Below are 24,216 nucleotides of genomic sequence, written 5' to 3' on the forward strand. Positions count from 1 at the left end.
TTTACAACTTGCCTTGGATCATACAGCTGGTAAATGTCTGATGTCGGATTTGAACTCTGCTGGTACTCTATCCACTGCACTACCTAGCTGCTCCTCAGAAGATTTTCTTGTCACTCCTCTGGGGGTCAGACTTGGTCATTATGTATGTGAGAGTAGGGACCTGAAGTCAGGTCTTCTGATTTCAAATTTAGAGCTTTTGCTATCATACCATTCACCAATAACTTTGATGCTAAATAGAATATGGTCAAATTCATAGGAGAGGGAAAGCAAAAATACATGAGATGCAAGGATGGAGAGAGTGTATTTCCAGCTCTGGGCATCAGGGATAGGGGATGGGGTGGGATGGTTGGGAGGGGTGGCATCCTGAAGGATCCAAGTGAAAGGATTTTGGGCAAGTGAGGAAACTGAAAAGTGAAGAGACTATCTTAAGAATCTTGACTTCTCCACTTAAATTCCTCTGCTAGTTAAATCCTGCATTTCCTGGAGGTTAGGGGTTAAAGTTCCCTCTCTGTTGCCCCATCTGGAAAATACCCCTTAGCTGAAGCCCACTGTCCCATTTTCCTGGGAACATTGGTCATATTTCCTAACAGGAAGATGACATGATTGTCCAGTTTACATCTAAGGCGGTCACAATAGCTCTCAAGGAAGGGCAGCATTTCCCTTACTGATGCCGGGACAGGAACGTCATCCCTCTGATCTGCTGGTCTGGCAACTGGGTATCAGCAATGCTCCTATGGCCATACTCCCCTTTTGTTTGCTGACTTCAGTGAGATATTTCTTGGAGTTCAGGGACCCAGAGGGAAGAGCCTAAGTCAGTTTGAAGCAGAACATGGGGGACAAAGGGCTAGGGTTGGAGGTAAGAAGACTTAAATTTAAATCCCACTTCTGATATGTGCTAGCTGTGTGACCCTGGGCACATCGCTTACCCCTGCCTCAGTTTCCTCATCTGTCAAATGAGTGGAGTGAGTGAACTAGATGGCCTTTAAGGTTTCTTTAAATTTCCTTCTAGCTCTTGAAGAGTTGTCCTTAATATAGTGATGCATTTAATGGAACTATGGAGCTCCCACTTCTCTGTCCCTGCCTCTGTGGCCGGTTTATCCTAATTCTTCTTTGTCCGTTTTCTTTGTTGTGACCTCAGTATTGGAGGAAACATGGGGAAGAGTTGGAGTGTGGAACAGCTAGGCTCAAATCCTGCCTTTAACAGTAGCTTTGTGACCATGGGCAAATCACTTGACTTGTCAGTGCACTAGATACCTCTCTGACTTACAGACAAGTTGCTGATCTGTATCAGTTTTAAGGAGTTTCCCCTCTAGGAATGATAGAATGACAAGAGTTTCATATCCTTTCTTATATTCTTCCTCCTTGCCCTTGCTCCCCCAAATACACAGAGTCCCAAAAGTCTTAGGGCAGTTTTAAGCTTTAATGGCAGGGATGGAATGTGGTTAATATAATGACAGAAAGTTGTTCATACCAAATGTTACTTGACCTTCCCTTAAATGATCCTTGTAGCATCAATTTCAGAAATGTCCTTATATTCCTACTCTGAAGATATTTACTCTTGATTAGGTTGAACTGAACCACTAGGTCCCCGAATCCAAAAATTTTATCTTGTAAGGGAATCTAGCTTAAACTGGATCTCAGCTTCTAATGTCCTTGCCCCCTTCTGCTGGGATTCATGGCATGAAGGGCAAAACAGCCAGAATGAAGTGGTTTTCCTTGCCTGGATGGCCAAGGGTCACTGAGGTCTCATGATCAGACCTTGCTATGTCACACTGCCTCTCCTCCTAAAGGTATAAGAAGCTTTTGCATGGACCTTGAAGCTGGGAAATCCACTGTGCTCTATATTCATGGGACATCCCCCAGGGTGGCAGGTTTGCTACCCTGTTATCTCTGTTAAAGATACTTTATTCCTCAACTCATGGCTTTGATTTACTTCAGGACTTGCCAGCAGCACTAAGATTTTACGGACAGGTACCCTGTAGGTTCAGGCTGTTGCTGCTGGACTAGGTCAATATTTTCTACTTCTCTGTTTTTATTCCAGTTTTTCAATCTTACAGAACTAAACAAATATGAAGCACATTTAAAAAATGATTATTATTATTACAAAGTGCCTGGAACTCCTGTGAGAAGTGTCATTCACATCTCCACAGGATGCTTGTTGTCTTGTAAATATGCTTTTTCCTCAACAGAAAGTTCCCCAACAGCCATGTTTTCATGTAGAGGCCCTGAGCCAACTAGGACTTTGGGAGGTTTGAGATCACAAGGTTTCCTCCTGCCTTTTTTTTTTCCTAGATACCTCTAAATGGGGCCATGTTCTTTTGGAAGTAGAGCCAGGTTTGGAATCCTCTGCTTCCTCCACCCTCACCCTCCCTGGGGATTGCTCCTCCTAACCCATCCCTTAGAACTAACTTTGTGTCTAACCTCATTAGTATTTTGAGCAAAAGCATATTTATCTGTTCCCTGCAGGGAATGGATGCTGTATTCATTTCAAGCTGAGCAGAATCAAAGAGATGTTAAGAGGAGCAGCCTGCTTGGGTCAAGGAGAAATGGCCAAAAGAAACCCCAGATTTGCCATAGGGATGGCTGGTCAGCAGCCCTTGGCCAGCTAGGTGGAGTGGAGGCCTAGGCAGGGCCTACATCATTGCTATTCACACTTAATTCAGTTAGTTCCAGTGGCAGAGCTGCTGACCTGGAACTAGAGAATAATCTCTTCCTTAAAGGCAGTGAGGTGTGGTGAGAAAGGAGCTAACTTGGAAGTCAGGGATTCTGAGTTTTAATCCCAGCTCCAACATTTAATAGCTGTGTGAGCCCTACTTCTCTCATCCTTAAAACGGGGATAATGATATTTATACTACCTATGCCATGGTATTGTTAGGAGGAAATAATTTTGTAAACCTAAACTATTAAGCTGTTTTTACCATTTAAAAAAATATTTTCCCTCTGGGGCCAGGCAAAGTGAATGATCAAGAAAATGTCCCTAAAACATAAAAAATGGGAGAGACATGTTGGAGAGAAACAGTTAATTTACAAATTTGTGTGAGTTATCTTAGCTGGCAAGGTCCAGGCACCAAAGAGAACAAGGTAGCTAACATATTTACACAAATGTTCTGCCATTTTACTCATGTTGAGATGCTTCTAATAGAGAAGGAGAAATGTATGTAAATATCTACATCTTGTCAGTAACTCGGTACTTTTCACTCATATTTGAGTTTCCTGCTCCCATTTGCTGAAGGGAAGAATGATTTACCCAGCGTTACATAGCAATTCCTGGCAAAGTAAGCTTAAAAAAATCTCATAATTCCTTTTTTTTTCCCTGGGAAAGACCTTAAGTTATCCAGTCCAACCCCCTAATTTTACTGATGAGAAAAAGGAGTCCCTAAGTGGAATGAACTGGGACTCCCACCCAGCTTTTCTGCTTCCTTTCTCTACACATTTATTAGCATATTTATATAACAAGAGTAATGGAACTGAGTAGATACTGATCTCTCATGTGCTCTGGCTTCTTGATAAAAGGCACGTACAACCAGAGGCTCTTGGTTGGCCCCTCAGAGTCTGTGTCAGGGGAGTGTGCCAAAGATGATTGATGGGTGATTGCCTCAGGCTTAAAAGGAGAGGCCCAAATCTCTGCCTTTTTGCTCTCTTCTTTCAAACTCTTAGCCTGTGTCTCTCCCTCTTCTTTTAAGGCAGGATGAGGTGCTAGGGAAAGGGGACTGCTCTGCTTTCTTTTTCTTTTCTAGAATTCTCGATTCCTGGTTCAAATGTCACTGTTTCTAGGACTTCTGGGTAAAAATCAGTTCAGTTGCCATAGATACTTCAGGCATCTTTAATCCATCAGGCAAAGCTCATTGACTGGCAAGGCTGGGGGCAAAAGGTCACATTCACAAAAGGAACTGAGGTTGGGTAAAGAGGCAGCCTCTTTGCCCTTGCAGTCATGAAACATGTCTGGACCCACAGCAAAGGCCCCAGTCTGGAGAAGTGGCCTCGATTTTGAAAGACCAGCATTTGAGTTATTATCATCCAAGATAGGGCATAATTCTAATTCGAAAGCCCTGTGTGAATTCAGTTTCACAGGAACTATTGGGAAGTGAATAAGGACTCTAGTTTTGCTTCCAGTGGCTTTCATCCCTTCCTCTATTCCTGAACAAATGCTGATCAATTAGTTCACCTTGCTTTCTTCATCTTCCCTCTCTTATCTTTGTTAAGGAAAGATGAAAACTGAGTCCAAGACTTAGTCCTGACATTAACTGGGCAACTAATTTCATTTCTCTGAGCTCCAGTTTCCTAATCTATAAATTGAAGATAATAATGATAGTAGCGGGAGGAGGATGGAGTCAGTGGGAGGGAGGATAGCTTGGTACAATGGAAGGAACATTACAACCTGTCTGGTGTTTATAACCTCTGCAGCCTCTTGAAAGTCATGGAGCCTTTTCTGTGCCTCAGTTTCCTTATTTCCTTATAGGAAGGTTCCGACTCTAACTGGAATCAGCCTTTGAGATCATCTAACCCAATTCCTTTATGGAAAGATGAGCAAGATAAGGTCCAGAGTAATTTAGTGACTTGCCCCAGGTAGTAAGAGGCAGGATCAGAATTTATACCTGGGTTCTCTGTTTCCAAAATTTAGTTTCTCTTTATTTTGAATAGTTGAGAACAGAAATGATAGTGTCAATTAAAAGTGAAAGATATTATTCTTCACCTCCTCCCACCCCTACCCCCAACTTAACTCCAAAGAGGCAGATATATTGATTGGAGGGAGGGGGTAGAGATGTGTTTAGTTACAGTTTGGGAAATGGAGAGATGAGCTACTAATGTCCTTCCTCCTCTTCCCCACCCCCCCTCACTCCCACCACCTTTCCCCCAGACTCTCAAGGGAAACAGAGCAGCTAGGGCTCGAATACTTTCAGGATTGTTTTTCACATTAATGAATTGCCTTCTCAGTTATTTCCTGAGGTATGCACCTCATTTCAGAGCACAGTAGCATTGCCTGGCCTCAAAGGGACCCTGGATTTGGAATCAAAAGACCTGAGTTTAATCTACCATTTGTGACCTTGAGCAAGTCACAACCCTCTGGACCTCAGTTTGCTCATCTATAAAGGAAGGAAGTTGGAGGAGATGACCTTTAATGTCCTTTACAACTAGTTTATGATCCTTACTCATCAGACTTCACTCATTTCAAATTCTGGTTATTTCCAGAAATCAAATCCACCTTCATAAGAGGAAGATGAACTGTAACCCTTGAGGAACTACAAAAGCCTGTATGGGGCAGCTAGGTGGTGCAGTGGATAAGGCACCAGTGCAGGAGTCAGGAGGACCTGAGTTCAAATCTCACCTCAGATACTTGACACTCCCTAGCTGTGTGACCTTGCTCAAGTCACTTAACCCCAATTGCTTCATCCTGGGTCATCTCCAGTCATGCTGATGAATATCTGGTCACTGGATTCAGATGGCTCTGGAGGACAAGTGAGGCTGGTGACCTGCACAGCCCTTAGTCACTGAAAACAAAGTCAAATACAAGTCATGTCATTATTTCTCTGATGGCATGGTGTTCTTCGACAGTGGAGGAAGAACACACACACATACACACACACACACACACACACACACACAAAAGCTTGTGCTAGAAAGCAATTCCCAAAGACATTTCAGAATAGTCTAAGCAATGACAACATTGTTGGAATTTGTGCAAAATGAAATCTAGAAAAGATACCCTCCTTGGAGGGTTTAGAGGTGCAATTCCTCCTGTATTAGTCCAACAGTCCCCTGGCTTTGCAGTCAGAACTGGTACAGAAAATGCCAGGCTGTGATCTCTGTTACTGAAGTTTGTTTTGTCTTGCTTTATGTTCATTGTTAACCCAGCCTGAAGCCAAGGAAAGCGGAGGAAGTGAGGAGGGAGGACAGGAAGATAAGAGGTGATGAGAAGAGGGGGAAAAAGAGAGAGAGGGAGAAAGAAAAAGATGTGGCAGAGTGGGACAACATCTATAAATATAGAGAGTGTACAGGTAATGAGGCCGTAGGGTCTATTCATGCATGGTCTGTGATTTGGAGATCAAAATCTCCTATAAAAATGAATTCCAAACCAGTGGAGCTGTAATTCAATTTTCTTTGGTGAGTTGATCTGCTTTGGGTGACAAGATATGGAATTTGGGACCCTCTAGGGCAATGGTGTCAAACCCATAGAAATGGGGGCCACTAATCCATACATATTGACTTAGTTTTCAAATGTAATGTTATCTATGTTTTGTTGTATTTGTTTTGTTTTGTTAAATATTTACAATTATATTCTAATCTGATTCTGCATCCCATGTTTGGCACCTCTGCTCTTGGGCACACAGCTGGTGTGCTGTAGGCAAATATGAGAAATCAATAAAGTCATCTTCTTCAACTTCTCACACTTACCAGAACACTGCTCTTGGGCTGGGGCCTCCTTCCCTTTCCAAGGAAATACCTATTATTCTTCCCCCTTATTGACCCCCAGGGTCAGTCTTTGTTTCCCCTCACCTCCTCATCCAAACTTTTACCCATCCTGTGGCCCTCATGACCTTTCTCTCTGATAGGTGACAATTAGTTAATTGAATCAATCAGTCAATTAGGAATTAAAAGAATCTGTGTTTTATAGATGCCTGTAGGCTTATGTTTTAAAACTGCCAAGTAAAATATTTCTGTTTTGTCAAGGATCTCCTGCCTAAATTCACTGGTGTCATTCTCAAATATAGCAAGAAGGTGGAGAGCATCAAATCATAGAACTATAGAATGTTAGACCTTAAAGTTTGTCTAGTCCAATCTCCTCCTTTTATAGATGGGAAAAATGAGAACCAGAGGACTGGAGTGACATACTCAACTAGTCATACATCTAATTCATGATAGAACCAGAGCCCCAGCCCAAGGCTCCTACCTCTCTTAGTTCAGAGTATCACAAGGTATAGACAGATGGGCTCTATGGTCATTCTTGGATCATGTCAATAAGATCATACCTGGCCCAGATAAATGTAATGAGGGCAATGGACAGAGTGATGTGTTCATTTCAGTTCTCTCTATAGATTCTTCCTGTTTAGAAGTTTATAATAAATCGTTTCCAGAGCTTGGGAAACCTACATGGCACTCCATTGCCTATGGAACAATATTTAGATTCCTTCATTGGATTGTAGGCTCCTTCAGGGCATGAATTGTCTGTTTATCTCAAGATACTTGCACGTAAAAGCTGACATGACCTGAGGCTGTGTTGATAGACACATAGGACCCAGAAGAGAGATGATCACCTCACTTGTGTTCTGTCTTGGCCATACCTTCCAATCCGACCACTTCATAGGGACCTTATAGAGGAGATTCCTGTTCATGGGTGGATAATTCAGGGTCCCTTCTGACGCTGCCATTCTGGGATTCTTTTGTATACTGTACTACATTGTAAGCTTCTTGAGGGTAGAGACTATTTTTTAATGCATCTCTGTATAGCACCTTGTAGAAAGAGTAGTTGATTAATGAATATCTTTCTGAATGAGCACTGTTATGACAAATCTTCCTCAGTTTAGCCTTAATCTACTTCTCCAAACTGATTTCTTATCAATCCCCTTTAGGGTTCCTATAATACATGCAGTGAGCAGCTGTTAAATGCCAGTTGTGTATAAGGCACTATGGTTCAGTTAAACTGTCCTACTCACTGTCTTCAGAGCATACCTTGTGACTTCCCGTTTCCCTGCCTTTTCTCACACCCTTCCTTTCTATCTGGAATGCCTGTCCCCATTCTCCTAGGACTGGCTCAGATGTTTCCTTGGCTCTGAAAGCTTCCCTAATCACTTACTCCCAGATGTGATCCCCTTCTCCTTGGAAGGAGATCTTGTTGTCTTCATTGCTTGTTTGGTACTTAAAACATACTGCTTTGTATTATAATCAATGGTGTTTATGGGAGCCAGAACAACAGACGCAATGGCAGGCTTATTAATGGGAGCCTGGCAGCCAGAAGAAGGATCATCTTACTCTGCTCTTTGATGGACAGACCATATCTGGAGTATCCTATTCCGTACTGGGCACCACATTTTAGAAAGGGCCCTAACAGATTGGAGAATGTCCAGAGGAGGACGAAGAGACTGGTAAGTGAATTGTAAACCATGCCATACGAAGATCAGTCGAAGGAACTGGGGGTGTTGGGAAGGGAGACAAGACATGGGGGGACATGAGGGTTTTCAAATACTTCAAGAATTTTCATCAAAGAGAGATTTAGTTCATTCTTTTTGGTTTTATAAGGGAGAGTTAGCTGCCATGACTGAAAACCTCAGAGAGGTATATTTCAACTGGATAGATGGAAAAGAGGGAGACAGAGTTATAGAGCGGGAAGTGTGCTGGACCTGGACTCAGGAGAGACATGCATTCAAATCCCATCTCTGACACTTATAGTTATGTTACCTTAGACAAATCCCTTACTCTCCCCGAGAATCAGTTTCTTCATTTGCAGAATAGGGACAATTATACCTGGGGTGCTTGTTTTTTAGGGTTGCCTTGCAGATTCAAATGTGATAATGTATGCAAAGGGCTTTCCAAATCATAAAGCTCTATGGGTGTCAGTCATTCTTATCAGAGTCATACACTGGTAGAATGAGCTGCCTTAGCAGGTGGTATGTTCCCCATCTCTGGACCTTCTCACCTGGAAACTAGATGGTCATTTTTCAGGGGTCTCAAAGAAGAGATTTCTACTTTATTGTTGTCCAGTCATTTCTAACTCTATGTGATCCAATGGACATTGTTCATGGGATTCTCTTGGTAAAGATACTGGAGTGGTTTGCCATTTCTTTCTTCATTTTGTGTCCCCATTTTACAGATGAGGAACTGAAGCAAACTGGGATTCAGTAAGGTGCCCAGGATCACACAGTTAGTAAGTGCCTGAGACTGGATTTGAACTCAGGTCTTCCTAACTCTGGGCCTGGTGCTCTGTCCATGGCACCATCTGGTCTTTCCTCTTGGACTATGTGAACTCTTAATTCCCTTCCAACTCTTAGATTCTGTATTTGCTCTATTAAATTGTAAGCTCGTAAAGACAGGATTTCTGCTTTGTATATCAGCATAGGCTCTGATAGGGATGGAGAAGGTGCAGGAGATTGAACTGGGTATGAATTAAGCTCAAGGGAACCCCTGGATGATAGTGTTTGTTTTTTTTAACCTAATTACTTACATGGATTGGTTTATTTTGTTTTTGTTTTATGCACTCACAAAAGCAGTGAGGTGTAAGAACATCATGGTCTTAGAATCATTGGCTCAGGATTTGAGACCTGTTTCTGGCAATGACTTGCTGTTTGACCCTGACCAAGTCACTTGACTCTTTAGAGCCTCATGGGATCATAGATCATAGCTGCTAGGGACCCCCAAAGGCCATTTAGTCCAACCTCTTATTCTAAATGTATGAGGAAACCAAGACACAGGAATATTGTATGACTTGCCAAAGGTCATACACAAGTTAGTGACTCAGTTCTCTCATATGTAAAACAGGAATAAGGATAATACTTATATCTACCTGGGGAAAAAAAGGGCATTGGAAGAAAGAGTTAGAAGAACTGAGTTCAAATCCAAGTTCTTCTACTTTCTCCCTATGAAAACTTGGGCAAATCATTTCATATTCTTAGGTGCTGGTTCCCTCATCTGCAAAAATGAGTCAAGTTGGTTTTAAGGGTCCATTTCATCTAAAAACCTTCGATCTTATTGTCTGTCCCACTTCAAGGGTTTGTATTTTGTTTTGTTTTTAGAAGGAAAACATTTTACAAATTCTAAAGTACTATATGAATTCGCAATCCTCTAAGAAGTTCCTTTTAATTGAGGATTTGCTATTTTTCCATTACACCACACCTTCCTGCTTTGTTAACCAATCTGGTGATTTGGGATTTTGCTGTTGCTTTGTTCCCTTGAGATGAAGACAGCCAGGGCTTGTCTGCATTTTCAATTTCTCCCCCCTCCTAATTATTACACAGGATTTGTTTTTTTTCAAAGTAGGAAGACCTTGCTTAGGGAGTCCAGGCTGAAGGAGCATCTAGATGACAGCACTGGACCCTTCCCCCACTCCTCCTCCCTAGGGAGGTCACCATATGCTTTCCGGATGTCCGGGTCTCATTATGTAGCTGCTCACAAATTCATCGTGTTTAATTGTGCTCTGAGGCCTGCTGATGGGGCCAGAGTGAATTTAGTAACTATTAGTGGAGGATCTGTTTGCCTGGGAGGGTCACCATGGCAACTGAAGTATCAATGCATTGTAATGAACTTAGTCAGCGCAGCCCAATATGGGAAACCGAGGAACCTGCCAGTTCACTGAGTTCTCTCCTCGAAGGTGCTATAGCCCTCAAGCACTCAGCAGCTGAGCTGAGCTGGAGAAGGAGATGCGGGTGGGGGAAGGGGAAGATGAGAGAGATCCTTCAGGCACCTTCAGCTTGATTTGACCCTTTCACTGCCAGCGCAAGGTCCATATACAGCCTGTTTACTGATATGCTAAGTTTGTAACTCTTTGGCCACAGAACCTGGATAAATGAAATTCACAGATGATGCCAAATTCTCATATTGACCAAGAATTTCCCTCTACTCCCAAACCTTTTTATTCTTTGGGGGGGGGGGGGGGCGGGTAAAAATACATGAGATCAGCAAGCGTGACTTGTTCAAGGTCATGTAAGTAGTAAGTATCGGAGCCAAAATTCAGAGCTGGGTTTTTTGGCTTCCAAACCAGTGTTTTTTTCACTGCTGTATACTGCCTCCCGATGTCCTTTTTGTAAGTCACTCCCAAATGCTTATCGTTGTCGGCAGAGCCCAGGGACAGTGACTGAATCTTCCTTTGTTGTAAGTGACAATCCTTTGGGACCTCAGGGAACATCATTGGGAAGAGGTTCCTCATGTCCTGGACCGTGAGCGGAGATGGAGAAGGTACACGGGATTGGGCGGAATTCAGATGGAATCCAACACATCCTTTTGTTTAATCTTGATTTATTATATGGAAAATTCTTTCTTATGTGGGAATTTCTTTCTCAAGTGTTATTTATTTATTTTGTTTTAACATAATCCAGGTTTCCTCTGTATGCATTTTCTCCATCCCCTCTAGAGAGCCATTTTCCTTATAACCAATAATTTTCTTTAAAAAAAAGAAAGGAAATAATTCAGGGAAATCTATCAATACATTGAAAACTCTGACATTTCACATACTATTCCATGTATATGTGGCCCCCATCCCACCTGGCCAAGGAATTGGGAGAAGCATTTTTTTCATGCATTTCTTTAGGGTCAAGTTTGATATTTCTCACTTTGTAGCACTCAGAGTGATTCTTTTCATTTGAATAATTATAGCCATTGTTTTTATTGTTTTCTTGCCACTATCACTTTGTATCAGTTCATGAAAATCTTTCCACTATTTTCTGTATTCATCATAATTACTGTTTCTTACTGCACTGTAATATTCCCAATGTAACACTTCCCAATTGATGGGCATCTCCCTTATTTTTAGTTCTTCAAGTGAATGAGTGAATGAATGAATGAATGAGTGAATGAATATTCAGCCCAAACAAGCTCCTTCAGGGCTTGTTCTTGGGTTCTGATGCTGGTGAATGAATGAATGAGTGGATGAATGAATGAATGAATGAAAGTATTTACTACATACAAAGCATTGTGCTGAACATTAGGACTGCAAGGAGAAAATAAGACAGTCCCTGATCTCAAAGGCTCACATTCTAATGGGAGAAACAATACATAGGGGAAGTTTTCAGCCCAATTCAGATGCAAAAGTCCCATGATTCTTAGAGTGCAGCAGCAAAGCAGATAGTGAAGACTTTAATTTCATTTCCACTGATAAAATTACATCAGTTTCTTGTGCTGAACCATGTGACAGTGCCAAGGACTTGGGTGACTAAAGCATTCTTTTCTGGGTCTTCAGTAGGCTGTAGCCCTGTGGGAGCAGTTGCCAGGCTACATTGCCATGGGAGTTATTCCCAGGATGACAGCTGTCTCCATTGGGGTCCAAGAGGAGATGATGGTCAAGGTGGTGGTGGTGGTGGTGGTTTGACTTGCCTGGCACATAGTGCCTCCTGTCTCTCCTTTAGGGTCCCTGCAACTTCAACTAGGCTGATCTACCTGCCCATTGAGTGACAGTTGCTCATCAGTTGGTCAGCAGTTGATAGGGTTGGTTGACCTTTTCACAAAAGAAGTTGCTTCCCCTGGTGTTGAGAATTGGACTTGAAGCAGGACTGGTGGCCTCAGAAGGTGCTGCTTATCTGCCTGTTGGTGGCAGTTGACAGCACAAAAACTCCTACTATACATATTTTGGTGAATATGGAGCTTTTCTTTTTGTTAATGACTTCTTTAGGGCAAATGCATAGCGATGGAATCCCTGGGTCAGGTATTATGTACATTTTGGTATCTTTACATGTATAATTCCAACTTGCTTTTCAGAATACTTGTACTAATTCATGGTTCCACCAACAATGTATTGGTGTCCCCATCCTTCCATAATCTCTCCAACATTGACTATTCCCATCTTTTGTCATCTTTGCCAATTTGCTGACTGTGAGGTGTTTTAGTTTGCATTTTACTTCATATAAGTGATTGGAGCATTCTTTCATATTGTTGTTAATAGTTTGAAATTCTTTTGAGAACTGCTTGTTCATGTCCTTTGACCTGCAGAAAGCCCTAACAGAAAAGGGTAACAGTAGTCATACAAAAAGATACAGGTAATCCACATCCTTGTTCCATCAGCCTCTTAACAGAGAGCTGACTGAAGTTTCTAAAAGTTATGGATCTCTAAGTGTGGCAAAATGTGAAATGGAGAAAGATCTGATGCAGAAGGAACATAATTCTCCTTCTCATTTGAGTTTCTGACAATAGCCTGGAGGGAAAGGTTTAAGTGGAAAGGAGGGGAGAGGAAACATGTCTGATTTTTAATTAAAAGTGAAGGGCTGCCTCTCAGTCTGGCCTTGGCCTCCTTCTGGACAGTGATGATTCTTCTCTCTTCAACAGCCTCTCAAGGACACTGAAGCACAGCATATGTAAAAGTGGGCTGGGGAACTGTTGATAAGTCTGGGAAGTGCTAGGGAAAAGAGGGAGATTTAAAAGGATTCTTAATCATGCTTTCTGTTTTCCCTATTCACTCCCCTCATCTCTGACTAGGTTCTGGTTTTCCAGTGACCAAGCCCTTGACTTCTATACCATATCCCTAGGATTTGACTTCCTAACCTTATATGCAAATTCCTTAGTGAAACTGGGATTATTGGGTCATAGGATTTACAACTGGAAGGGACCTTAGCAGTCAATTAGTCTAAGCCCCTAATTTTTCAGAAGGGAAAATGGAAGTTCATTCAGAGACATGGGATAACTTAACTTTAGATCACACAGATGGGAGTAGCAAAGTCAGGATCGAAATCCAATTCTTGGTCTTGCCCCACCCCATACATATTCCCTTCCCCCTGTCCCAGTTCTATCAGTGACTAGAAGTGTTACCCAGCCTCCCTTTCTCCCCTCATCTCCCAGTGACTAGTTTTCTTCCTCAATCCTAGTAGCCCTATGACTGTATCATCAATACTTGGTATAGACAGCCTACCAATCTGGACTTTTATTTGTGAATTTGTTAATTGTTTACTCTACCTCTGCTTAGAAAATTGCATCTCTGAGGGCAGGTACTATGTCTTTCAGGTTGGAAAAGATAGATTCTGTGACCCTCTGAACATTCAGTTCTGTTTGAAGCACTTGCTAATGGTTCCCAGATATCATGGGAATCCCCCCTCCCCAGACTGATCCCAGGTATTGTACCTCTTACTGCAATCTTTTTGTCAAAACCCTTCATCTTACAGAAGATGAAACTGAGGCACAGAGAGGATCACCTCATAAGCCCCCGTGTATGTGATTGCCTGTATAGTCAGCCAGATGAAACATTAAAAAATACAGAGCAAAAACATGGGACAGCATAGGAAGAAAAATACTGACAAAATGACTGATAAACTTGGGGCACATTCTTCCACAAATACACCATCAGTGGGGAAAGTGATCAAGTGTAAAGATTGAACAGGATGGGGCCCACATATGGAGAACACACATGCAGGGGCAATTTACACCTCCATGACGATCTTTTGTAATTTAACCGCTCTATTTCTTGACAGAATGTGATGCTCTTCTCAGCTCACTGGGTCTATTTTCTGCTATGCACATCGTTCCACCAGTTGACTGAATTCTTTGATACTTCCAGCTTGAGTTCAGCTGAAGATCTTGGCTAGGGCGTTGTTGTGCTTTTTAAAAATTTTCTTTCAAATTTTTATTTTTTTTCGAAAGAACTGGAAACTTTACGCTAGGATCAGCAGGAAACTTATTCATTTCAGGTCCCTCATAGTCTCAGTTCTGAGGCCCACTATCTTCTAAGTAGCAGGATCCCAGCTCCAGGTGCCATGTTTTCTCTTTCTTCTTGACCTTTTCAATGTAGAAGGTTGGAGTTCAGAAAGAAATTTATCCTTGATTTCTTCTCTGAGGCTATATGCTAGCACATGTTTCCTATTTCCATGTGTTTCTGTCATAGGAAACCATTGCTATTTGGAGTGTAGAACCTGAAGTCCCCGACCCTTTTTGCTGCAATCTGAAAGAAACAGAAGTGTAAAGGTGAAGAATGAGTCCTCAAGAACTCAGTTCTTTTTCTGGAGCTGATTTTTGAGCTGAATGCCCACAGAGTTGAATGCCTAAATTGCTTCTTAAATGCCACCAAGGATATGGCTGATGTTCAGCAAGACAATCACTAGAAGTTTCATTCATCACTTGCCTTCGTACAATGACCAACACTCTATTATGCTATTAGGTTATTTAGGAAATTCATTTTTGTTCTCTTATCAGGCTATTGCCTTCGTACAATGACCAACACTCTATTATGCTATTAGGTTATTTAGGAAATTCATTTTTGTTCTCTTATCAGGCTATCAGTGAATCAATAAGCAATTATTAAATGTTATTTTGTGACAGGTACTGTGCCAGCTTCTGTGGATACAAATACAGTAAAGGAAATGATCCTTACAATGAGCTGACATTCGAAGTATAGATAGAATAAAGATAAAGAGAAGAAATGCAAAGTAGTTAGATATAGTTAAATATATGGTAGTTTGGGAGAGAGGGTACCAGCAATTGAGGGAATCAGAGAGAGAGAGAGAGAAAGAGAAAGAGAGTGAGAGAAAGAGAATGACTGAAAAAAGTGGAAAAGATGAGAGAGGATGCCACCAAGCTCACATGTAGAAAGACTGGCCTTGGCAAGAGATGATCTACTTCATTCTTAGAGCCTAAGCAAAAAGAAGTAGTAAGGGGAAATAATGTCAAGTGGATTTGAGATGAAGAGAATGGGAAAAGAGGAAGTTTTCTTTGAATGATCTCAATTTCTCAGTAAAGTGAGAGATGGCATCTTTAACTGAGAGAGATGGGGGAAGAGGAGGTGTGGTTAACCTGTGGAGAAGAGAGAAGGTCTGAAATAGTCTCTATTGTGGAATAAGATATGGAATCAATTAGGGAAGAGTAAAAAGCCTTGCTGCAGTGAGAGCCCAGATGAAGCGGATAAGATGGATGATATATTTAGCCACTCCAATGAGAAGAAATGGAGGAAGAATGGAGGAAGAGAATGGTGGGAATAATTTGGGACTGAAGTTTGGCAAGAGGTAAGTGGGATTGGGACAAAGGGGTCTGGGATTTGAGAGCAGAAGATAATATAGAGTTGTAATGACTTGGAAAGGGAGTAAAGTGAGGTGTGACCATGTCTAATACCTTTAAAAAGTACTGAGGGGTAGAGAGACTGGACGTCTCAGTGAGGATAAGAAATAGTTTTAGGGAAGATAAAACAGAGAGATGGAGAGAGAGAGAGAGAGAGAGAGAGAGAGAGAGAGAGAGAGAGAGAGAGAGAGAGAGAGAGAGAGAGAGAATGATAGGAGATTAGGGTCAGACAGTGCAACGTCAATTTTTAATTAAGGAAGTGGAACACTTGCAGTAATGATGAGATCTAGTGTACGATCATCCATATGTGTAGCTGAAGTGAAATAAAGGAGTAGGTCATGGAATTTAAGGAGTCTGAGGAATTGGGAGGTTAGGGAGTTTGAGAGAGAATCAGTGGAATGCTGAAGTTCCTTTAGGGCAGGAGTTGGGAGAAGATGATGAGCCATTGTTTAAACTCTTTGGGAAATGAGGGAGAATGACCTGGAGTGTGATATACAATAGCCACCATGATAAGGTTTGAGTGGAAAATTTTGAGTGGATTTAAAAGGAACAGAGGTTCTTGAAAAATTTTGGTAAAGGAAGGGTCTGGACATGGCAGTGGGTGTCACAGTATTCCAACTCCATCTCCAGGACCAGTGTTTTATTGAGAGGTGTGAGGAAGGTATAATCAGAACTGGAGTTGATGGCCAGGGATGCAGCATAGTCAAGAGGATACCAGGTGTCAATGAGGGCCATCAGATGCAAAAAGAGTGAGAGAATGGGGAAAGGTTGTTCCCTATGGAATGAGGCTTCCAGAAGGCACAGTGAGGTTGGAGTAGGACATGGGTAGAGTCTGGTTGATGATGATTGGGATGGAAGAATAGGGGGCTGGGTAGGGGAGAATTTGTTCCTGCATGCCTGGATTTTCGTTGATTCAGTGATAGGGAAAGAAACAAGAGGTAGGAGATTATGAGCTATAGGCTCTTAAGTGATGCTGCAGAGGTAGCAGCTAGGTAGTGCTATTATAGTGCACAGAGAGCAAGGTCTGGAGTCAGGAAGACCTCTCTTCCTGAGTTCAAATCTGGTCTCAGACACTTACTAGCTGTGTGACCCTGGGCAAGTCACTTCACCCTGTTTGCCTTAGTTTCCTCATCTGTAAAAAGAGCTGGACCAGGAAATGACAAACCACTCCAGTATCTTTGCCAAGAAAACCCCAAAAGGGGTCATGAAGAGTTGTACATGAATGAAAAATGACTGCTGGAGGGAACTGAACTGGACCTGGGCTTGAATCTGGGTTGCTCTTGGACAATTATTTCTTCTCTGGAAACTCCCTTATATGCTGTTATTAGGTTGTTTAGGAAAACTCTCCACTGTAGTTGAGGACTGTCTGAATCCACCTTTTCAACATTTAAGTAGATTCATGAATTCATTGGTGTGTGTTCTCCCTCCACATCGACTGGTTAGAGCCCATTCATACCTTCTTGTTTCCCCTCAAAAGATCTAGGAACCCCCTAAAGCAGAATGTTTATGCCAGGTCTCTTCCCCAAGAGGTAAGAGGTACAGGTAAAGAGAAATTGCTAGAATGACTGATCAGTCCATAAGTGCAGCACTTGCAGACTAGAAATTCTATTAACCCCTATTTATTCTGTTGCGACCTGCCTGAAATTGGGTTATTCACAAGTGCCTGGGGTCTGCTCACTCTAGATTGGTGCATTTGTAAAAAAGACTTCAGTCTTCCTTTGTCTGCATCAGTGTAAAACCAAACAGTCCTTAACAGCCTTGGGCCACCAGGAATTGGTTTCTGTTTTGAATAGAACCAGTTTCCTGATTTGCTAAAGTTACTGTGGCAGCTTCATTTCCCAGCACTAGACCAAGGCTAGGACTAAAAGGTGATGGTGAGGCATGAGTCTCCTGGTAATCACAATGCTGATTTATTTTCTGCAGGGCAGTATTTCAGAGGTTGTCTGTATGCTCTTAATAAAGCCTGTAGTTAAATTAGAAGAGGCTGGAGCTGTTTCTTTTCCCTGAGGCCCAGAACTGACTAACATACCACCTTGAACTATTTACTCATAATTCCATGGATTGGCCTTCCCTCCTCCATTAGAAAAACTGCCTCTGTGAGGGAAGCCTTCTTTTAAATTCCTATGTTGCAAAAGTCATTGTGCCTAATCAGTGGCAGAAGTTCTTCAGAGTTGAGTCTTCACAATGGCCAAGGAATGGTCATTGTATGTCCCTGCTGCTCCATAAAGGTGAGCATCTACCATAACAGGTTCAGGCAGGGATAGGGCCACCAAGGCACAGCCTACAGTTCCTCCCCAAACACATGAATACCTGAAGTCATTTCCAGGTCTAGAGCTCTGATTGGATGAGGCTATGAGCTTACACTGAACCCTTCAGAGTGATGGGGGAAGGAGCAGAGGTTCCCATTTTATGGGTTAGAACTGTCATGTCTGGGGCTTTCAGAATGCCCTTAGAGAAATGGGGAGGAACATCAGCCCAGTTGATTTTACAGAATGCAGCCTGAGGTTATAATCTGAATGACTATTTTTACTTTAGATGAACTCTGGGATACCAAGCACAGCCACTTTCACAAGAAGTGTGGTAAAAGGAAGAAATACAGACACAGAACAATTGTAGAAGATCAGTACACTCACCGGTGGAACACAGGGGGACATCCACATAAAAGAAGACTTTTCCCGGGCTATCTACTTAGTGTAGCTGTGCCCATTCACTGAATCATGGATTTCAAGAATTGCAAGGGACCTCTGAGGCCAAACTGTCTAACCCACACCCAAAAGGAATCCCCACTGTGATGTAACCTCCAAAAGTTTACAGAGATCATAGGATTTAGAGCTGGAAGAAAACTTGGAGGATATCTAGCTCAGCCCTCTAATTTTACAGATGAAGAAATTCAGCCTCAGAGAGCTGAGGTGACCTGTCCAAGGTCACCTGATCAAGGTAGTAACAGAGCTGGGATATGAACTCAGGGGCTCAGACGCCAGAGCCAGGGCCTTTCCCACTATCCTGGTCAGTCAATCCGTGGCAGTGATAAGACAGTTTCACCACCTGTTCTCTATAGATATCTCAACTAAGCATTGCCTCTGTCCAATATGGAAAGTGGCACAATCACTCATAATAAAGGTCGCCTGCTCCTAGACTCTTCTTTGTGTTTCTATTAGCTGCTAATGCTTCCTCTTCATAGTTTTTGTTTCAAGTATCATAGTGTGTATGGACATGACACTTGGTATGTCCATCTGTTACCTTCCATTCTCATTATGTGTGAGTTTTTTTATACCACTTTTCTAAGGTAAATAATAGTAGTTAACATGCTACCGAACACTTGATGATCTCTTAAGATCCTTTCCAGCTTGGAATCTATGATCTTTTGATCCAGTCACCCTGGAAAGGCCCATAGAATCAGAATATTAGGAGCTGGAAAGAAACTTTGACATCATCTAGTCCAGAGGTGTCCAATTCAAATAGAAACAAGGCCACAAAATCATACGTAAGAATCCCTGCAGGCTGTGTATTGACTTAGAAAACAACAGATTAACATCATCTATATTCTACTGTATTTTTACTTAATTTGTTAAATATTTCCCAACTACATTTTAATCTGGTTCAGACTGTACTTGGGAGAGGGCCTGCAGCAGCATGTTTAACCCCTTTGACCTAGTCCAACCACCTTATTTTATTGATGGGGAAACTAAGGTACAGAGATGTGAAATAAATTCTATAGGGAATTATAGCTAACTAGTGGCAGAATCAAAAATGAACAGAATCAAAACTAAAATTTAAACCTCCTAATTCCCAGTGCAGTTCTCTTTACACCATCCATACTATGCTGATTTCTCTGCCTTCTATTTATACATGGAAATAAGCATTGTAATCTTCAAAGTAGTCACCACCGTAGGTCTTATGCTTATTCCTACGATGATAGCTTTCTTCAGACGCATTTGGACTTCCTCTTTTGAACAACCTTTGGCTCTTTTCAAACATTCTCAGTGATGGAAAATCTTTATCATCTGAGGATAGATTTCAGTTTTTAAAATAGTCAAAAGTTACCTGGGGTTAAGTCTGGTGAAAAATTGGGTGATAAATGTCATCTCTAATCAAAATGAAATGTCACCATAAAGTAAGGAAACTGACTTTCATAGACTGACTTAAGGCTTTTAAACTGTCTATGAAGGGAATTCTAAGAAAAGAGTTCCAGAATTATGGAAGCATAGCTTATTAGAGCTGGAAAGAGCTTCAGATAATGATATTTATAGCAGCTGGCATTTATGTAACACCCATCGTATACCAGGCATTATGCTAAGCATTTTACAAATATCTCATTTGATGCTCATAACAACCCTGGGAGAGAGGTGCTATATGCCCATTTTATAGTTGAGGAAACTGAGGCAGACAGAGGTTCAGTGGACTTAACTTAGGACACATATGGAAAGCATCTAAGGCAGGATATGATGTCCCAGCCCAGTGCTCTATCCATTGCACCACCCACCTGCCCTTTAAAGATCATTTAGTGCAATCCCTCATTTTGTAAGGGAGGACCCAGAGAGGGGACATGACCTCTAAAAGCCTTTGTATCCCTAGTGCCTAGCTTAGTTCCACAGACATGTGTGGTATGTCTATGTCTTATATGTATGGGGGAGTCTAAAGGACTTCTAAAATTCCACACTTAGTTCATGGTAGAATTAAGGCTTAAACCTGGAACTCATGACTCTTCCAATACTGTTTTCACTACACCAGGTTTAAAGTGAGACAGAGACATTTAAAATTGATCTGTTTGGAAGAAGGGAACCCCTACAGGCTTTTAAACGGAGGAATGGTATAACTGAATGATTTTAAATTATTTTTCTATTTGTATGGAAAGTAATGAGAGGCAGCAGTGCTTCTATGAATAAAAGGCCAGTCTTAGAGCCAGGTCACACATACGGGCTATGTCTATAGATCCACTGACTACAGGTCACAGGCAATTCACTCACATTGTCGGGTACCATCCTAAGACTGTTAGTGATCTGAATTGGTAAAGGGAGTTCCTACACGTAGAATTCTTCAGACTAACAAAGTCATAGGCATGTATAAGACAGAAGCACAGATGCAAAGAAAGAAATAAAGACAGAAAGAGAGGTAGATAGGTAGATAGATGGTTTGAGATAAAGAGATAAATGGATGGATGTATCTATAGATGATAGGTATATAAATGGATGGATGTACATAAAGAAAGAAATAGATGAGTAGATATATAGATGAACAGATATATAGATGAAAGGTGGATGAATAGATAGACATATAGCTTCACTACTTATGTACCTAGAAAGATGAATGAATAGATGGGTGGATACAGATAGGAAGGAAGGAGGAAAGGAAGGAAGGAAGGAAGGAAGGAAGGAAGGAAGGAAGGAAGGAAGGAAGGAAGGAAGGAAGGAAGGAAGGAAGGAAGGAAACACTACTTACTTCACCAAGATCCCTGCCAAAAGAATCAGACTATGGACAGCAAGAATGGGTGCTCAAATATGGATCACTGTTATATCTGCCCATCTAGAAAACCTTGGAATGGGGTACAAGGAAGAGAAGAGGGGGAAGAGATTTGAAATAAAGATTTATAGAGTAGAATGATAGTATATGCACACACATATATTTGTGTATAACGTATATATGCACACATACACTATACATATACGTTAACTATATATGCATGTATATTAATGTTTTGCTACCAAATAATCACAAGATCAGGGATTTAGAGTTAGAAAGAGACTTCAGAGGTTATTGAACCCAGCCACCTTATTTTTCAGATAAGGAACCTGAGGCCCAGAGATGTTAAATGAATTGCCTAGGGTCACATAGTTAGTAAGTGTTTGAGACAAGATTTGAACTCTTGTTTTTATAATTCCAAGTCTAGCATTCTATCCACTCCACTATGCTATCTTATAATTATATTTTATGGCTATCATATGTAATTGATCACCAGTTTCTATGACTATATTATGAATTCATTGAAGTCAAGATTCATATCTAATAATTCTTCTCTATCTCTTTAGCCTAACACAAGTCCAACACAATAGATAATAAATAATAGATTAATTGATTACCAATTAATTGGTTATAGTAGAAGGAGCCCTATGTTTGGAGTGAGGGTTTCCATTGAATCTTAGCTCAGTTACTGCTTACATTTGTTGCAATTCACTCCCCCATCTGGACCTCAGTTTCCTCCTCCATAAAATGAGGACAGTAAAGACTCTCTTTTAGAGCCCTTTCACCTCTTGATCCCATGGTTGGAGACTCAACTAAAAGATACCAGGGAGTCTAAAGACTGCAGTCAAGACTGCAGCAAGCAGCCTCCTCTAAACTTCCCAAAGTTTGGGGTGATTACATAAGTCCCTTTCAGCCTTCTTCCCAGTCCACAAAGGACAATGAAGATATTGTTTTTTAGAATGAGAGGCCTTGAAAGATGGGGGTAGGGAGAGAGGAAGCTATTCATATATGAGATAAGATGGTCAGAGACACTGAGGTCATCTCTCCTCTTTTAGGGAAGTTTCTTGTTAGTTACATTAAATATGGTAAATAGTCTAACAGATCCCACTGTGGGGGGGGGGGCAGGGTGTGGATGGTGGCAGGGAAACAAAAAAGTCCATGACACTTTGGGGATTCGGAAATGTAAAGACAATGGCTGCATTGTCGTGTGTGAGGGGACAGAATTCTCAATGGACATAGAATGAAGGTTCACAATCTTATTTAGTTGTTGGGGGTGGGGACATCTAGGGAGTCAATGGCAGTGGATGCAAGCTTAATAAATGAAATTTATTTAATTAGTGGGTTTCTGACAGGGGACTCCATTTGGACTGAGCTTTGGGTTGCTAGATTAGGAAAACATTGGATCCCTGTGATTAAAGTACAAATATATGCCGTCATCCATCCATCCATTCAATATTACTTCCCCTTTCACACTATTCAATCCAGTTAGACTGGTTTCTTGGGTGTTCTATATATGTGACATTCTGTCCCCTGTTTCTGTGTAGAAGTTGGCATGTATAACTTCCTTAGCCCCACCTCTAAAAAGACTTAGCTTTCTTACTTCAAAACACAGCTCACCTTCTATATGAATGCTTTGTAGATCCCTAACACCTCTCACGCTCTATGTTGAAATTACATTGTACTGCTTGGGATATACTTTGTTGCCCACTTATCTCTGTACTTGCTGTATCCCCTCATCTGCATCCAGAGCAAGAAGTGGTAAACAGAAATATGTATAGAATAATTTTACATATATAGCGGTCTAATGGTAGCCATCTCTAGGGCAGAAGAGGGAGAAAAAAAAGAAAAATAAGGGAAAAAAAGAAATTTACATGATAATTGTGTTGTAAATTTGAAAGAAATAGTCATTTGTTAATAGAAGATTTGCAGTTTCATGTGCAATCATCTTTTTTATTGGACTATGTTATGGAAATGATTGTTTTATTCTATAATTAACAATAAAATTTGATAATAAAATAGGTAAGTTCAGTGAGGGGGCTGCTCCATTTTTGCCTTTGTATTCCTAACACCTACTAGCATCGTTCTTTATATGTATGTAATACGTCTGCTTATTAAATAACTGTTGATTTAATTTGAATATATACACATACATGTATGTGCTTTCATGTGTGTATATGTGTGTGTGTATGATATACATATATATGCCTTTGATACTATTTTACAAAGCATTGGGTAGGTGCTATGAGGGATACAAGAGATAGGTGGTTTTCATGGAAATCCTGTATTGGAATCTAATTAACTGTATTTCTTGCCTGAACGAACTTAATTCTACTTGGGGAGACAAGGGAAAGAGAAAGAGAATAAGTGTGTATGTCACACACACACACACACATATATATTATATATATACATACATACTTTATAAATATCATCTCATCTGATTCCCACAATAACCTAGTGAAATAGGTGCTCTCTCCCCCCTTTTACATTTGAAGAATTTGAGGTAAACAGAAGTTAAGTAGTGACTTGCTCAGGTTTACATTGCTAGTAGGTGTCTGAGGCTGCATTTGAACTCAGGTCTTCCTGACCCCAGGTCCAGCACTCTCTCTACTGCACCACCAGCTGCCTCTAAGAAGGTTAGTTGAGACTTAATTTCTATACACAAGACAATTCATCCTCAGGTGCGGCTGTGCTTGATAGGTTGTGTGACTCTGCTAACTGAGTGAATTAAAGACTTACCTCCATGACAGACCCTGAGAAAAAGGCAAGGTCTGGTCTGATCTCATCAATAAATGCCATAGGAGTTCTGGAATTAGCCAGAATGTTAACTGATACAATCAAGGAAGACTCCTTGAAGATAAGACTTCTAAGAGATTTGATTTGGTAGCAAAGCTTCCTCAAAGCTCCTGAGAAATACACAGAAAATGTGTTTAGAGACCAGAATGCCCTGGGAAGTAGGGCCCTGAACACAGCTCTGTTCCATCTGGAAGCTGGGCCTAGGGCCAAAGAAACATGGGGATGATGGTGGTGGTGGTGGTGGTGGTGGTGGTGGTGTGTGTGTGTGTGTGTGTGTGTGTGTGT

The 24,216-nt window shown here is 41.3% G+C and overlaps 1 protein-coding gene across 4 annotated transcripts in view; it reads left to right on the forward strand.

Moving 5' to 3' along the window:
* The window catches only part of CORO2B (coronin 2B), a 223,014-nt gene that overhangs the window by 28,135 nt on the left and 170,663 nt on the right, over positions 1-24,216 (forward strand). Inside the window, exon 1 of one of the 4 annotated variants that reach the window (XM_072615118.1) lies at positions 384-8,081. The exons of 2 other annotated variants lie outside the window; for them this stretch is intronic. In XM_072615118.1, coding sequence (XP_072471219.1) covers positions 7,980-8,081 — 102 coding nt within the window. In that variant the 5' untranslated portion in view covers positions 384-7,979. Of the gene's footprint in view, positions 1-383; positions 8,082-10,615; positions 10,885-24,216 lie in introns of those variants that run through there. One more of the 4 variants, XM_072615136.1, reaches the window with a different exon arrangement.

The sequence above is a fragment of the Notamacropus eugenii genome, chromosome 1, assembly GCF_028372415.1.
Source record: "Notamacropus eugenii isolate mMacEug1 chromosome 1, mMacEug1.pri_v2, whole genome shotgun sequence".
Taxonomy (NCBI): domain Eukaryota; kingdom Metazoa; phylum Chordata; class Mammalia; order Diprotodontia; family Macropodidae; genus Notamacropus; species Notamacropus eugenii.